Source organism: Anser brachyrhynchus, assembly GCF_964034855.1.
Source record: "Anser brachyrhynchus genome assembly, chromosome: 4".
NCBI classification, from domain to species: Eukaryota; Metazoa; Chordata; class Aves; order Anseriformes; family Anatidae; genus Anser; species Anser brachyrhynchus.
Genome location: NC_137698.1, coordinates 9,714,084 through 9,730,690, shown reverse-complemented (window position 1 = coordinate 9,730,690; position 16,607 = coordinate 9,714,084). Strand labels below are relative to the sequence as shown.

Sequence of the window (16,607 nt, the reverse complement as noted above, 5' to 3'; positions counted from 1 at the left end):
GGCGCTCATTTTAACCCTTTGTATGTTAAGTTAGATTTAGAGGAGCTACATACTTTTTACATTAGTGCCAACTGTATAGAACAAGAGAAAGAACAGCAGTGAGAGCAGAACCAGTGCCTGTTTTGGCACCAGCTTTTTAAAGTAACACTGTTACCTGTTAGAAATGTAGGAAGAGCTTTCAATTTGTAATCCTTAAAACTAAAGATGCAGTTAAGTAGAAAGCAAGCAGTTTATCCTGTGAGGTTTCATTTTTGTTTGTTTTGTTTTATTATTTTTTTTTTTGGTTTGGTTTGGTTTTTAATGCAACCGTACACTTATTTTAACCTAACTCATTCTTTGGCTAGGATTAATATGAATCAGCCTATGTGATTTGCTTTAGGATAAATTAAAAGGTATATTCTTCAAATCTATTCTATTTTGACGCTAATTCTGTTCTGGGGGAGCATCTTGTACTGTCACTGTTTTTTGTACTAAATCTTCAAATATTGTCTACTGTGTAAGGCAGAACAAATTCTTATTGTGCAAAAGGCCATTTTGTTTCCAGGGTAGCAAGTGTCTAAAAGCATGCACAACTTGCTTCCCCCTTGTAACATTCATGAACTCATCCACACCTCTGAGCAAAAATTAAAATAAAAAAAAAAGAAAATTTCTTTCCAACAAGCTACATAGGGACATACCAGATGTTGCAGTGATTTTAGCTATAAAAAAAAAATGTTAACCATGTACGATATTTAAAATAGGCCTATTTTGATGTGTTGCCTATTATACAGATACACAAAACACTTTTTGGAGGCCTCAGTTACAAGTGGCAGAGCTTTCTGTGTATAATTTGTCTAAATAATTTGTCTAATAAAATTGTTTTCTAAACTTGCGTTTTCTCCTGCTTAAATGCTGAGTACTGTGAGATTTTCCATCTGTGGCAGGTGTCTGCCCCTGAATGTTTTTGCCATACCAGAAATTGCTGCACAATTCACTGGCTGGAAAAATAAATAAATAAATAAAGATTTAAAAAGAAAGAAAGAAAAAAAACACCCACATCGACTACAAACAGCTTTTACAGCAAGTTACACCACCATCGCCATCTATTCGTCTCATTATTTCCTGTGTAGTGAGCACATGAAAATCACCAAGATCTGTGTTAATTACACTTGAAATTGGAATTCAGAAACGTAGCATCATAGAGAATGATTTTAGAATTCATTGGCACAGACGTGTAAGGGACATGATTTTTGGAAATACTGCGCCTTATCTCTGTCCTTTTTGGTGTAATCTAAGAATGTTCTTGGAACAAGGACGTTAGTTTTACAGAATTACATTCTGCTATCTCTATTTACACAGAAGTTAGTTTGCTATGACACTAGGCATATTCTGCTCTTATATGTGATGAAAGTTTTAATATGAGACTATTTAGCCTGTATTTCATTATGACCTTCTCAATCCATAAGGATTTTTAACGTGTTAAACCTACTGTCCTAGTCATTAGTAATTCCTGCAGGATGTACCGCAATAGCAAGTCATGATGATTTAACTTTCAGCATCCATTTGTTTGTCTGTTGGCTTTTCACATTCAGTATGTGTCATTAACTGAGTAATACCTGAATTCTTACCGTTGTCTATTAAGTTCAGCAGGCATTCATGAGAGAGGATGTTGGAATCTCTGTTAATAATTTCAAAAAACACAGTGGAAGGAGTTCTCAATTCATTGCTACATTAGAAAAAAAAAATGAAGACAGGTTAACATAAAATTCTAAAGGAAATTAGCTTATTGAAAGTGACTTGAGAATAAAATTTAAAGGTATCTATGCACTAGTGGCAATAGGCATGTATGTCAACAGGCACTAAATGCCCAGCAACAGGATGCTACAGGCATATTACAATATGTCTAGTGGGGATTCATGTAGTCTGCAAAACACTTGCATGATTGGGGTCCTTAGTTTTGGGGTATTCCTGACCTGTAAAGTCACCGTGACTTCTTGGGAAGTGCTGTACTTCGGGCATGACAGGTCATTCAGTTTGCATTTAACATGGGTGTTGTCCCTGTCACTTGTGCTCACAATCACACCTATGAAGAGCCACAGCCTATTTAACCTTCATAAGAGGCTGCGTTAAGGAGAACTCTGTGACATTTCTCCTCCCTGTCTTCAAATACGAAGCCAGTGAAGTAAAAGTACAGTGTTAAAGACTGTCAAGCTTTACTGCTGCAGTAGATCCACTGGTAATACCAGCCGGATGTATATAAATATGAATTGTTTGCCTGGTGATTCCAGTGTAACAACCACTTTGATGTACCAGCTACATGCGGAAAAGCAAGCAGCAGCAGAGAGCATATTAATCTGGTTTCAGTGACTCACTTGGTCAGGTCACTCTATTGACCCACAGTTCACTACCTGGAGATAAAAACTTGTCCTGCTGTGGCAATCAAGTGAATGATTACAGCTGTCAGCCGTGGCGTGATCTGAGCCAACATCTCAGGGGTTTCCCTTCTGTCTTGGCAAAACAAAGTGCTTTAAATATAGGTTTCCCTAAATATGTTAGATTTTTAAGAAATGTTTTCTCTTCCTGCCACACTAGCATGGGATGCTGCGAAGTAATGTAAGGATGCCTTTTCTGTGCTGGCACACCCACTGCGGCTGGGTTGCAAGGCATGCTGGATAAGTTTGATAAGTATAAGAATAAATTTCACAAAGGTGATGGGTTGAAAAGTAAAAGAGCTTCCCATGTGCACACTCGTTGTTGTAGGTGATGAAATAACAGTCTCCGAAACAACGAAGGTGTCGTACCAACACAGCCCGGCTTTACCCATTTTTCCCTCGGCCCAGATAGCTGTGTTTCCTCTTTATCCTGTGGAGCTGTTTTGAAATAAATGTCAAAATCAAGTATCTGCTCCTAAGAATGAGTCATAGAAAATCTTTTGGGTAAGCATGAGGCTGTGAATACATGCATTCACACCACACACCAGGACCAGGGGGCAACTGCAAACTCATCACCTCATCACCCTACCAGCTTGTCATGTCTCATACATGGCACTGTGCATGAAGCCAAAAGTCAAAGCCTCCCGAGGAAGATGAGTGCAGGTAAAGTGATTCATGGCCTAATGAATTCCTAACCATAAAAACCCTCACAGACACCCTAAAAAATTACAGGAGACATGAATTTTATTAAGAATTACCTTTCAAGAGGCAGAGTTATAAAAATAAATTTACTATCTGTCAAGATTTTCAAAATCTGCCCCCCCTCTCCCATTCATCACAGCGGTATGACACTTTGTATGTACTACAGAATTTATTTCTATAACATTCATCAGAAGGAACAAAAATATTACAGCCAGAATACTGACTTCTAAAGTAATTAACTATAGGGCTCCAGGTCACACAGGAAATTTGAGACAGAAGCAAGAACCCAGCTTCTCAGAAACAGCTCACTGCTGTAAGGGGGAAAATAAAAACCTTCCTCCCTGATTCCTCAGGGAAGGAAGAGAAAAGAGAGGAAAGCAGGGAACCAAGGAGAGTTTTGCACCACCCACGTGGGCTGGAAGTGGGAAGAGGCAATGGTTGTCCCGTTCACAGGGCAGACACCATTTTTCAGATCAATTCTGGCCTCTTAAAACAAAAGGGGGGGGGGGGGGGGGGGGGGAGGTGAGCGTGTGGACAAAATAAACCTGGAAGTATTTCAATAATTTGGACACGCTTTGGCCATGCCAGACTGAGCAACTGAGGGTTCATTCACAGAAAGAGCTGCCTATGGTGGCATTAATGACTACAAAGCGATTTGCAGTACCTTCCTGATCAGCACCAAGGTGGCGAGGGCAATGGGGGCAGAGGAGGGGGGATGAGAGCAAGGTATGAGACCTCTGAAAGCCAATCAAGCCAGTCTCCAGGTTAGTACAAGAGAGTGCTGTGGCCTGCTACTAATAATAATAAATAATAATAATAATATATATATATATTTTAAAAGCAGCTTTAATTGCATTGTGACGATGCCTGGTAGCTGGATTTGATAGTGTTGCGAATAAAGCTGTTCATTTTTTTGACATCCCACAGCAACCCCTTATCCCATGTTGTGCTGCTACATCACCAGTTTGGAGCAGGGAATACTCCAACTATCAGTCATCACAAGTCTGACCACCACCTCCCTCAAGATACAAATAAAGAAAGAAAGGGAGTTTAAGATAAACTTGTTAATTAATAAAGGAAGGGTGGGGGGCACATGCCTGGCCTTCATTAGGCAGTCACTGAGCTCCCCAAGCAATCACAGAGCTGCAGGTGCTTTCCTGATTCTTCTGGCCCATGCTGCAGCCAGTGTGACAGCAAAATAACTTGGCTTCTGGAGGCTCAGGCACAGCCCGTGCAGATGTGTAACAGGCAGGTTTGCTTTTGCAGCCCTCTACCCTCTTGGCATTACAGCCCTCCAGGTAAGTGCTCTGCGGCTGGGCAAGCTGTGTTTCAGCTGCTTGCTTGCACCTTCTACAAGCAGGAAATTGAGTGGCAGCAAAAGGTGGATTCAGGTGGGGAAAAGGCTCAGAGGTGCTGCTTATGCCCCTTCCTCGATTGCAGAGGGACCCCCCCAGCGGCAGGCAGAAGGCGCTGCTGCAAGCATTTTGCCTGGTAGCCTGGTGTGGAGGCAGTAAATGTAATGTGCCTGCTGGAAATAAAACAAAAAAGGGGGGAGCAGGCAGCTCTGTGAGCGCATCACAGCCCTGCCATTGTGGGTAAGATGGCTTTTCTTCCCCACTGGTCATGGACATGCTTTTCCAAATGCACTGTGGGCCGGTCTGGTTTGGTTTTGAATATTCCCTGTGCAAGGCTCTTTGCTGCGGACCACAGTAGGAGCAATCACCATTGACCTGTGTTGTTACTAATTAATCCTTTTGCTTACGCACGGCAATGGGAGAAAGCAAGCAAATACTGTGATCAATGCTCATGATGAGGTTGCTTGCTATTCCCACACTCTGACCCAATTTTAAGGAAAAGTCTCTGCAGCGTGATGGTACCCACCGCAAGGAACTGATGTAGTGTAGTAGAAAGACGTGCCGCTTTATGAAACAGCGCTTAGGCAGCACTGAGGTGGCCTGTCTTGCTCCAGCTTTTACCGGCCTCTCTGAGCCATTTCTGCCGTTGCTTGGATTGGTTTCGTATCTCTGCAGATCTGGGGGATGGCAGGTGATGTTCTCTTCTCACTTTTCCCCACCCTCTTCCCTCAAAGAACGGAGTTCCCAAAAAAACACTTCACATGATCTAAAAAAAAAAATCCTGCAAGGATAGCTGCAATACCGAAGGTACAGCTGATATGGGACACCGGGAGCTTTGTTCTTCCTACACTGAGGTGAAAGATGGGTACAAGGAGAGGTCATACACCTGTAACGCTGACTTTTAACAAATCCATTCAGGCAGTCTTCAGCAGTAAAGGCTTGTTGCATTATCCGACAAACGCAGGCCTACTCAAATCTACGTTAGGCCTGTTAGAGTGGTTTAGAAAGGGAAAACTGATTTGCGTAAGTATTTCTAAATACTTATTCCATAAATATTGGCACATACAAGCAGCTTTCCTTCTCAAACTCACATCTGGTGCTGGCAGGTCATTATTACTGTGGTATATAGTCGTGGTATACTGTGGTATGTAGCCATTTGCTGGGCTTAACATGGAGCACAAGTAGAAGTTAACTTGGAGTACGTGTGCAAATTCCTGTTTCATAGATTGAAGCTGTGGAAGAAAGCAGCTGGCACAGTGGTTTCGTGTATGTATCTCCCTTCATCTTCCCAAGTGTGTGCTGACCACTTAAAAAAATAAAGGGGGGGGGGGGGGGGGGGGGGTTGAAACACACTATTACAGCACTCGGTTGCTGTAGCTGGAAGCCCCAAACCCCACGAGACTGCTCGCTACGTGCAACACCTAGCTGGACGCTTTTCCCTCACAGGGTTTTGCCTGAGATCCGGTAAACCTTTATACAAAAGCAGCAACAGGCTGAAGGGGCTCAATTTTCCCTCGTGCCCTAGCAGCACGTCCAGGCCGGGCTGTCTCAGGGACATCACCCTGGGACCTTCCTCAGCCGCGGCCGCTCCCCATGGCTGCCAGCCGGCCCCTCGGGGGAACCGGGGCTGAGCAGGGCTCCCGTCACGGCTCCGCCGCCGCTTCCCCCGCCGCCCAGCGGGTGTCGCTGCGGCACCGCCCGGGCCCTGCTGAGGGCCGGGGCCGGCCCCGGGCGCCGTGCGGGAGCCGGGCGGGAGCCGTGCGCGGCCGCGGTGTCCCCGCCGGTGCCGCCGGGCGTCCGCGCAGCGCCATTTCCCGGGAGACCGGGCGGCCCGCGCCGCTATGCCGGCGGGATAATGGCGGGGGCCAGCGGCGTGTCACCTCTTGTGTGCGCTTTGCAAAGGGGAGCCCAAGCGTGGCGAATGGGACACAGACCGCCATTGTGCCGGGGACACTTTAATAACCCGCACCTACAATATCCAACCTGTTGTGCGCAGGGGGACGGCCCCGGGCCGCACAACCCGCCCGGGGGGCTGCGGGGGACGGGGCCGGGCAGGGACCGAGCTCGGGGCTGGCGGCGGCGCCCAGGCTCGAGGTGAGGCGCCGTGTGCCAGGCAGGAGCCCCCGCTGCCCTCACACGGGGAAAGCGTAATCGCTTCCACGATTTTCACTTAAATCCTGCCGTTCTCACTTGTGCTCTCCTAGCAGGGCATCGAGGGGTGTGTGGCAGTGCGCGGGTTTTGTTTGGCAAAGCACTTGTTGCTGCGTGGTGTTCCCGTGCTGCCTTGGATGGTGCTTGTGCCTTCCCTCCCTCCACAGCTAAGCCACGCAGGGTCTCACACCGCACGTTTCTGTGACCCGTATACAGTTTGCTACGTGGGCTGCAAGCACTCTACAGCTAGCCCAGTGGAAACTGGGGGCAACTGGTGACAGCTCGCAGGTGCCTGGCCCCAGCAGGCCACCGGCTGTGTCTGGCCTTGACATGGGTCTCGCACGCTGCGGGTGGGACACCAGGTAGTCCTCTCCCCGTGGGAACTCCTGAACCTTTTACAAAGTTGAAAACATCCTGGGAATAACAGTGCCCACGAGCCATATAGCAAGCCTTTCTCCAGCTTCAGGGCAAACAGAACTGCAACTCCAGGCTATGCCAGAGGGACAGGTCTTGCCACAGAGAGGGTTTTGGGAGCCTTGACACAGGAGAACCGCTTCGCACGAGCTCAAGGACTGTCACCGAGCATCTCTGTCTCTGAACACGAGTGATGAGACCATCCATGGCACGTACTGCAAGCAACGCTCTGCCGAGGCGGTCAGTTGTCAGACTGGACACGTAGTGAAAAAGAACTAGTACAACTAGTATCCTAGTTCTACTTTATTAACAAGTATGTAAAAATTCTTAAGACTCAAGGCATGCTAATTTAACAGGCAGTAGACAGATGAAGGCGTCATTCAGAGGGGCTGGTTTTCACAGCCATTCCCACCAGTGCCTTCTGAACATTGAGTTGGAGCTGCACAGTGCTGGAAACTTGTTCCTGGACACCTCTTTGCTGTCAGGGATTAACAGAGTTGGCTGAGGACCTCCTGTGGATGGAGAGGTAGGTTCTTCTTGGCTGACAGGTGTTTCCTTTTGTGGGGAAATACTCTGTAATCTGGGGGACTGATGTAAGTATTGATCAGCACCCGCGTGTATCTGTTCACTTGTTTTTGTCCCTTAGAGGGACTGCTCTTCTTTGTGTTATTTTTGCTTCCATGACTCCAAATGTGCCAGCAGTTTTGTGGGTACTGGAAGTGCCTGGATATGGGGACCCCTTATCCAAGGCCCTGTACGACTCGAGCAGCCCCCTGCGTTCCCAGGTTACTGCTCTGGTAACGCTGTTGGTGAAGTGAAATGCAGACATAAGATGCCAGATTCTTCTTTTTTTTTCCTCTTGCTGACATGTCAACTGTTATTTTTTCCCACTTCTCCACTGAAATACGTTACCACTATTCCACAGAGCGTCTGCAAGCTAAATTTTACTTTATAGTCCAACCCTATTGTTCTACTCTTTTCCCAGAGCAGATCTTTATAACTATTCTCTGTGCAATGGTTAAGCCTACAAAGGGAGAATGCTCTGGCAATCACTTAACAGTAACAACAACAACAAATCTATGCCAGCAATTCTGTGCCTAGAAATCTGAAGTACTTACATTCCCTTTGCTCTTGTGCAAGATCCACTGAGAGCAACTGGAGCTGACCAGATGTAACTTGAAGGGAATATGTTGTCTCGATGGATGGATGGATGGATGGATGGATGGATGGATGGATGGATGGATGGATGGATATTAATTCTTGTATCTTAAACCAGATGGAAGCGTTGTTCTTATACTAAAACTTGGTGGCAGTGGTCATTTTCTTGGTTAAGGGATTTAGTAAAATGTATTAAGTAGCAGCATGCTAGACAGCAGTTTTTAAAACACTTTCTACATGCGGTGTCTTAAGCGGGAGACAGTTGTTTTGTTGTTGCTCATTTTAAGTGACTGAGATACGGACTTGTGGGTATCGTGTGTGAGCGCACACAGGCCCAGCAAAGTTCTTGCTGCTGCAGAGGGCAAGCAAACTAAATCTGGAATAAGATCGCTATTAAAGATATGAGGAAATAGAGTTATAAAAAGTTAAATCAATTTATGCAGAGGTATAAAGCCTGTGACGCAAACATATCCCTTGGGCCTGATACTAGTGCTTTTATTGCATTAAAGCATTTTTTCATCACAACAAAAACCTTCCAATGCTGTGCAGGGTATAATTTTTCTGAAGCCATTCCCTCTTCTTCCCCCAGCGCTTAGTTCTGGCGTGTACTCCGTAACGCAGACCCTAATCCGGGAGCTGGCCTGACGGTCTCCACCTGTTGCAGTTACTGTCAGAAGCACAAAACCAAGCAAATGCAGCTCTCTGCATCGCCGTGGCCAGGCTCTGAGCTTAGGGCAGGCAGCGAGCACTTGCTTCCTTCCAAACCACCTAGGGAAAGAGCTCCTGAAAATGCCTGTGTGATGGTGCTTTGTGGTTTGGTTTGGTTTTCTGGAGGCCTGTTATGAACGAGTCCCACAGCTAAGTGTCTCAACTCTCAGAGACTTTGCAAGGACTGAAGGCCTTTAGCAGCTTTCGAGGAAATTCCTTGCCAAGCAGTTTCAATGCCAGAAAGTGTTTAAAACAGTGATTGAAAGAAAATCATTAGTGATACTTCCATGAATAGAAAGCAGTTTATTTTAAAAATATTAGCATAAATTAAATTCTCAGCAACAGTTATAGCATCTTAAATAAAGGGGCAAAGTGTACATAGGTATGAATTCTCCAGATAAGATTTCCAAATATGTGATGAAGCTGAATTCATTATGCTGTACAGTGGCCCCAGGGGGTAGGCAAGTATTGTTGAACAATGCTTTGCACGTCTCTTGGGGGCAGATTAGGCCCCGAGTGTGGTTCTGCCCCAGATCTTTATGGGGACAAATGTCACCAGGAAGCAGGAATTACTTTTGTGGGTGCTCACATACTCAAAGCGGATGACATTTTGCAGTGATCCACCCAGGAAGATTGCTTTGCAGACCTGGGGCATGTCTGCGTCGGTGGCAGCGTTGTCCTCGTTACCTATGGGTGAAAAGCAAGCGGAAAAAGGGCAGGTTTCACAAGCGTTGGAGGCTGCAGTGATGGGCTGGGTACCTGGGCTTTTGTGTTCCTCACAGTCGTCGCTTCTGATTCATATTTAAAACACATTTGAAAGTAAAGCACCATGTGCTGATCGTAGTGGGAGTCTTTGGAGGGACTTCTTGGACCCTGATCTGCTTTAAGCTCACGTGTTCGGAATAATGTGACAATTAAAACTTTGTTGGGTGACTGTTCCAATGATGCAGCAGGTGAGGCCAAAAACCATCAGGCTGGGCAGTGTCTTTACGTATTTGCTGCAGCTCACCACAGATGTGGGTTCGTGAGATCTGGATTGGGTTTGCCATCCCAGTGCTGGAGACCTGTGCAGGCTGCGGTTGAGGTTCGTAACTTTGGTCGGTGACGCTGAGGATGTGCTCTCTACCTGCTTGTGCACTGAACTGCCCAAAGACCAGCTCACCGGGCCAGGAGTGGCATGGAGAGGGTTCTCCTGGCTTTTTTGAAGGGAAGGGAGGAGATGCGTGGAGAAAGTGGGGCAAGGCAGGAATGAGATACTTCCTAATCTGTGGCGATGCCTGCCGAGCAGCCTGCTGATCTTGAAACGTGATTGAATGAGTAATTAGACTGTTGAGTACAATTAAGCTGAGGGCTGACCCACGTGCTTTGTGTGCTTTGAAAGTGTCTCTGGCTGTAATGATAGAGGAGGCTTTTTTTTGCAAGTCTCTCCCTCCCCCCTGCTCCTTCCCCCCCCCCCCCCCCCTTTTGTAACCTGTTTTTCTGTACCACATCTATGTGCCTGACCCCATGTTGCTGCCTAAACCGGCCGGGGGGGGGGTGGAGGGAAATCTGCATAAAGATACGGGGATCCGTCCAGTTTGTTTTCCTCTGAAAGCTTTGACACTTTTCTGAGAGAGGGCAGCTTCATTTCCAAGGCTTCCTACATTCCTGCTATTGTACAGTAAGCGTTTCAGACCGGTGTGCTTGTGTTTCCGACTCCCGTGAAGTTCCCTTTGCGGCAGGGCGTGCCTCGAACCGCTTCAAAAGAACCAACTCCTACAAAAGGAAAAAAAGAAACTCAAGTAGGCTTGAACATACAAAGAGAGGGAGAAAGGGGAGAGAAAAGGGCCGGGCAGCGCTGAATACAAAATGAGCTCAGCCAGCCCCAGGAGTTCTTCACCGCTTACATTTATCTTATCCTGGGGGAGCGGAGCTGAGCCCGGCACCGGCACAAACCACCCCTTTGCCATTGACTTTGACTCCGAGCGTGCCTGCAGCGGGTGTCTGCGTGTGCAGGGAGCGGCGCGGCTGCCAGTGACAGACGTTGTCTCACAGGAGGAGGCGAGGACAGCCCTTCCCTCGTGGGTGCCCCCTCGCAGGCGAACTGGGACTTGGCCTCCAAGTCCCCGCGGGGCTGTGTGGAGAGGAGCGAGCCCCCACAGCGAGCTCTGGTCGTGCCAGGAGGCCGCCCCACCATGGTAAAAATGAAAAGAAATAAAAAAAGCCGGCGGCGTTGCCTCGGAGTGATCGCGAGCCGAGAGGGCACGGCAGCTCCCCGCCGCCTCGCCTCACGGAAACCCCACAGAAAGCCAGCCTCGCCCGCCCGAAACCACCCCGCCGTCTGCGGGAGGCGCTCCGGGGGCCACCTCCCGCCCCTCCCGGGGGGACGGAGCCCGGAGGGGCGGCTCGGGGCCGGTTCCCGTCAGGCGGCGGCCCCGTGGGGCCGGGCGGGGGGGGGGGGGCGGCACACGGCGGCCGCGCTCCGTGAGGCTCCGTCAGGCGCCGCGCGTGCCGCCTCCCCCCGCCCCTCCCCGCCCCGCGCCATTGGCCGCCCCGACACGCGACCGGCGCGAGGGCGGGCGCGAGGGAAGGGGCGCGCGGGGGCCGTGCGCGGGACGGGACCCCGGCGCGTGCCGCCGCCGCCTTAAAGGGGGGCGCGGCGCGCGGCCGACACCGGAGACGGGCGGGCGGGCGCCACGCGCGGGGCGGCAGCGGGGCGAGCGCGCTGCCAACCGCCGCCCAGCCGTCGGTCCCGACGGTCGCCCGACGGTCGCCGGTGCCTGCCCCCCCCCCCCACCACCACCACCTCCATGGGCTCGCGCTGAGGCGTCGTCGCCATGAGCCTGCCGCGGGCCGCCGAGTGGGCCGAGGGCGGCCGGGAAGCGGCGGTGGCAGCGGAGCCGCTGCTGGGGCTGGGAGCGGGTCTGGAGGCGCCCGGCTGCGGCTTCGCCCCCGGCTGGCTGGGCGTGTGCTGCGCCGCGCGCGTGGCCGCCTCGCCGCGCTGCCTGCGGGAGGAGGAGGAGGAGGAGGAGGACGAGGCGGCGGCGGGGCGGCCGCGGGCGGCAGCAGGGCAGGAGGGGAGCAGCCCCGGCGGGGCGCGGGGGGCGGCGGGCGGCGGGCGGCCGCGGGGCGGTGGCGGCGGCGGCGGCGGTGCCGGTGTCCGCCCGCAGGTGAGCGGCGTGCAGAAGCAGCGGCGGCTGGCGGCCAACGCGCGGGAGCGGCGGCGGATGCACGGGCTGAACCACGCCTTCGACCAGCTGCGCAATGTCATCCCCTCCTTCAACAACGACAAGAAGCTCTCCAAGTACGAGACGCTGCAGATGGCGCAGATCTACATCAGCGCCCTGGCCGAGCTGCTGCACGGCCCCACGGCCGCCGCCGCCGCCACAGCCACCGCCACCGAGCCGCCGCCGGGCAAGGCGGAGCCCCGCGGGGCCCCCTTCGAGCCGCCCTGCGCCGCGGACGGGGCCGCGATGCCGGGGCCGCCGCCGTCCGGGCCGCCCCCCCACGGCCACGGCCACGGCCACGGGCACGGCAGGACTCGCTTCCCCCCGCCGCCGGCCGCGGGGGGCTTCCCGGTGCCGCTCGACCCGCTGCGCTTCCCGTCCTTCCCGGAGAGCGCCCTGCTGGGACCCAAAGCGCCGTCCCCAGCGCTCCTCGTGCCGCAGCCCGGCCACCACCAGCAGCACCACCAGCAGCACCAGCAGCAGCAGGAGAGGAGCAAGGCGTCGCCGCGCTCCCACCGGAGCGACGGGGAGTTCTCGCCCCGCTCGCACTACAGTGACTCGGACGAGGCCAGCTAGGGCGCTGCCGCCCGCCCCGGCACGGACTCGGCCGCCGGCGGCCCCGCGGGGCGCCCCGGGAAGGGCTCCTCTTGGGCGGCGCACCCGCCCCGTCCGCGTTTGTACTTTAATTCCGATGTCTAGCTACCGCCCGTAGAGCTCCCAGTGCCGAGAAGCCGCCGCCGGCGCCTCCCGCAACGCCCAGCCGCACGCAGCGACCTCCCCAGCGCCCCCCGTGCGGTCCCGTCCCGCAATGAGCGGGGGCAGGCGGCTTCTCCTGCCCGCCGTCGGGGGGATCCCGGCGCAAGCACTTTATCCTGCGGCTGCAAGGGGACGGCTCCCGGCCGCCAGCCGGGGAGCCGCGCTCCGGCCGGCCGCCGCGCCCCAACGCGCGCCCTGAGAAACGAAAAACGGTTTTGTCGTGTCAAACTTCCATGCCCCGTTTTATTTTGCTTTTGTGGTATTAGGAAACTTATTTATTACGGAGTGTTTGCTACTGTTTCTGCCTTTTTTTTTTTTTTAACAAAACTTTTCTACGACAAGAATCGTTTGTTTTAATTTTAGCCCAGCCAGCTGCCATTGTTTTATGTATTATTATTATTTTTCGAGATCAAATAAAAAAAAAAAACGAACAAAAACACAAACCGAAGAGATGTTGGGTCACCTCCCCTTCCCGGCCAAGCCTCCCCACCAAAGACACAGGGGGGTCCCCGGAGCCGCGGGCTGGGAAACCGGGGGGGCTCGGGGCGGGGGAGCGGGTCTCGCTGCAGGATTTTTGGGGGAGAGGGGAGCCGAGCCGAGCCGTGCCGAGCCGTGCCGGTCCCCGCAGGTGCCAGCGCCGCGCACCTGCCCCGCGATAACCCCGTGCCGGCCGGGCGGGGGCCGGTCCCGCCGGGTGAAAAGTTCAGCCCCGGGGTCACCTCCCTCCCGAACCGTCCCTTCCTTCCCTCCCGACCCGCCGGGAAAGCTTGGGGGTTTTAGCCCGTTTTTAGCTACTTTGGGTTCGTTTCGTTTCCCAACGAGGCGGGGGCGCAATTTGGGGAGCGCAGACGGGTCGGGAAGGGGCCCCCCCGCCGCCCGCAGCGGGTCCCTCTCGCCCTGGCCGCTGAGCGCAGTGGGTCCTCGCGGCCACGGCGGAGCTTTCGTTGTCTGAGGGTCTTTTTTTTTTTTCTTTCTTTTTTTTTTTTTTTTTTAACACTTTGAAAGAGATACCCGGCCGCATTTCCATTTTCAGGTTCAGCCATAGAGTTTGCATAACAACCGCTTGGCAGCCCCCCCTCCCGCCCCCCCTCGCTCCGTTAACAAGCTGTAACGTATAGCTGCAGGTTGCTATAATCTCATTAATATTTTGGAAACTTGAATATTGAGTATTTCAGGCTGCTCATTCCCCATATGCCAGGCCACTCCCGCTATGCTGGCTGGTTCTTTCTCTCCATTATTAGCAATTAGCTTCTACCTTCCAAAGTCGGATCCAAGTATCCAAGATACTAGCGAAGGAATCAACTATGTGTTGCAAGCTAAGCATGCTTAATATCTCCCAAACAAACAAAGAGACAACATTTCTTTAAGTAATGAAGATGGATAAATCGCTTTATTGAGGCCCGCGACAGTGTTTGTTTTGCACGGACGAGCGCAAAGTTTGGAACAAGAGCGGGGACGCGCACCGGCCCCGCCGGGCCCTGGCTTTGTGGGGTTTTAGCGCTTTTTTTTTTTTTCATTCTTTTTTTTTTTTTTAGGGGCTTTTCTTTGAAAACAGCGCAACTACCCGAGCGTTAAATTTTGGCTGCGCACTCCGTATCCTCCGGGGGAGGCGGTCGCCTTTGTGCGTGAGCCCGTGTCCCGCCGGACACGCGTGGGGGGCAGCGGGGGCCGTGTGTGTCCCCCCCCCACGGCGGTGGTGGCGGTGGGGGACACACGGGGGACAGGGGACGAAGTGGGGGGGGGGTTCCCCTTTCGCAGCGCGGTGCCCGGAGCTCCTCGCTGCCTTTTCGCAGCGCGCCGGCTGCTGTTTGCTCAACCTCTGGCCCCCCGGGGAGGGGAAAGGGGAAGGGGGGTGGGGGGGGGGGAAGGCAGCGTTTCTTAATTAGAGCGGGGCGGACAATGCGAAGGGGCGGACAATGAGGGGGGGTCGGGGGGGGGGGGGGGCTGTAAGGAGGAGGAGGGGGGTGGATTTGGGGCTGGCCGCGGTCCCGGCCGCGGTGCGCCGTGTCTGGAGCGGAGCACGCGTTGTCAGCTGGTGAGCGCCGCGGCTTTTCAGGCGGCCCCCCCAGGGGGCTGCGCACCCGCGGGGAGCTCCGCCGTGCCCCCCCCCCCCCCCCGCCTCGTCTGCCGACCCCCCCCCCCCCCCTCCCCAGCCCCGGCCGAGCAACAACAGCCAGCATTCAAGCCCCCCGCCCCGCTCCCCCCCCCCGCCCCGACAGCAGCGCGGGTGGCGGCCGGCAGCAGCAGCACGCCGGGGCACGGCCGGGCACACCCGGGGGGGAGCCGCAGCCGATGGAAGGCGGGGGGGGGGGGGGGACACAAAAAGGGATTGGAGGGGGGGTCGCACACGCGTGGGGACGAGCGGCAGAGCCCCGGCTGCACCCTCCGGGGATGCTCGGGTCTTGCACCTGCTGCAAAGCCGGCGCTGAGCCGCCAGGTCGCTGCCGTCCCCCCCGCAGGAATGTCAGCCGGTGGTGGCCCCCCCCCCCGGGGCCAGCAGAGCCCCCGCCACCCTTCCCCATCCCGGGCACCCCCCTGCTGGCCCCGCTGCGGAGCTGGGGGCTGCCGACGGAAAGCTGCCCCCCTCCACACCACACATCGGGGACTCGTTTGTCGGGGGGGAGCCCCCCAAAAAGTCCTTCTGCAGAGCTGCGCCCCCCCCCCCCCCCCCCCCCCCCGGGGAGCTGAGGGCGTGCGGCGGCGGCTGCGACGAGCGCGGTTCCCTCGGTTTTGGCCACTTGCAGGCTGCCTCTCCCGAAGCGCTATCAGAAGGCAGGGGATGCTTTCGGGAGCCCAGCCAGGACGTGTCAGGGGCTTTCTGCCCTCCCCGTGCAGCAGCCGGGACGGGACGGGGCAGCCTCCCGGACACTCCCCCCCCCCCCAGCCCCCTCCTGCAGCGCCCCGGCTCGTTTTTGCCCCCCGCTCGGTGGTCACCGGGGGTGTTTGTGTCCCCTCTGCCAGGGAGCGCGAGGTTTGGGGCTGGGAGGGCAAATCCCTGCTGCTGCTTGCAGAGATTTTGCATTTCACCCCCCACTTCTTTCCTCGTTCTCTCTTTCTCTTTTCTTTTCTCTCTTTTCTTTTCTCTTTTCTTTTCTCTTTTCTTTTCTCTTTTCCTTTCCTCTTTTCTTTCCTCTTTCTTTCTCTTTTTCCTTTCCTTTCCTTTCCTTTCCTTTCCTTTCCTTTCCTTTCCTTTCCTTTCCTTTCCTTTCTTTCCTTTCCTTTCCTTTCCTTTCCTTTCCTTTCCTTTCCTTTCCTTTCCTTTCCTTTCCTTTCCTTTCCTTTCCTTTCCTTTCCTTCCTTTCCTTTTCCTTTCCTTTCCTTTCCTTTCCTTTCCTTTCCTTTCCTTTCCTTTCCTTTCCTTTCCTTTCCTTTCCTTCCCTTTTCCTTTCCCTTTTCATTTCCATTTTCATTTTCTTCTTTTTCTTTTTTCTTTTTCTTTCACCTTTTCCTTTTCCTTTTTCCTTCCCTTTTCCTTTCCATTTCTCTTTTACCTTTTCACTTTTTCTTTCTCTTTTCCCTTTCCCTTTCCCTTTCTTTTTCTTTTTCTTTTTCTTTTTCTTTTTCTTTTTCTTTTTCTTTTTCTTTTTCTTTTTCTTTTTCTTTTCCTTTTCCTTTTCCTTTTCCTTTTTCCTTTTCCTTTTCCTTTTCCTTTTCCTTTTCCTTTTCCTTTCCCTTTTTTTTCCTTTTTTTTCCTTTTTCTTTTCCCTTTTCTTTTCCTTTTCCCTTTTCTTTTTCTTTTTCTTTTT

General features: G+C 52.9%; 1 protein-coding gene across 1 annotated transcript; it reads left to right on the top strand.

Annotated features, from left to right (window-relative positions):
- The first annotated feature begins 11,490 nt into the window (after positions 1-11,490).
- ATOH1 (atonal bHLH transcription factor 1) lies at positions 11,491-13,298 on the top strand. Its single transcript, XM_080589986.1, has one exon. The coding sequence runs from the start codon at positions 11,716-11,718 to the stop codon at positions 12,679-12,681; it is 966 nt and encodes a 321-aa protein (XP_080446112.1). The 5' UTR covers positions 11,491-11,715; the 3' UTR covers positions 12,682-13,298.
- The last annotated feature ends 3,309 nt before the right edge of the window (positions 13,299-16,607 follow it).

Excerpts from the sequence above, each read along its gene's own strand:
- ATOH1 (XM_080589986.1), top strand. The coding sequence starts at position 11,716 with ATGAGCCTGCCGCGGGCCGCCGAGTGGGCCGAGGGCGGCCGGGAAGCG.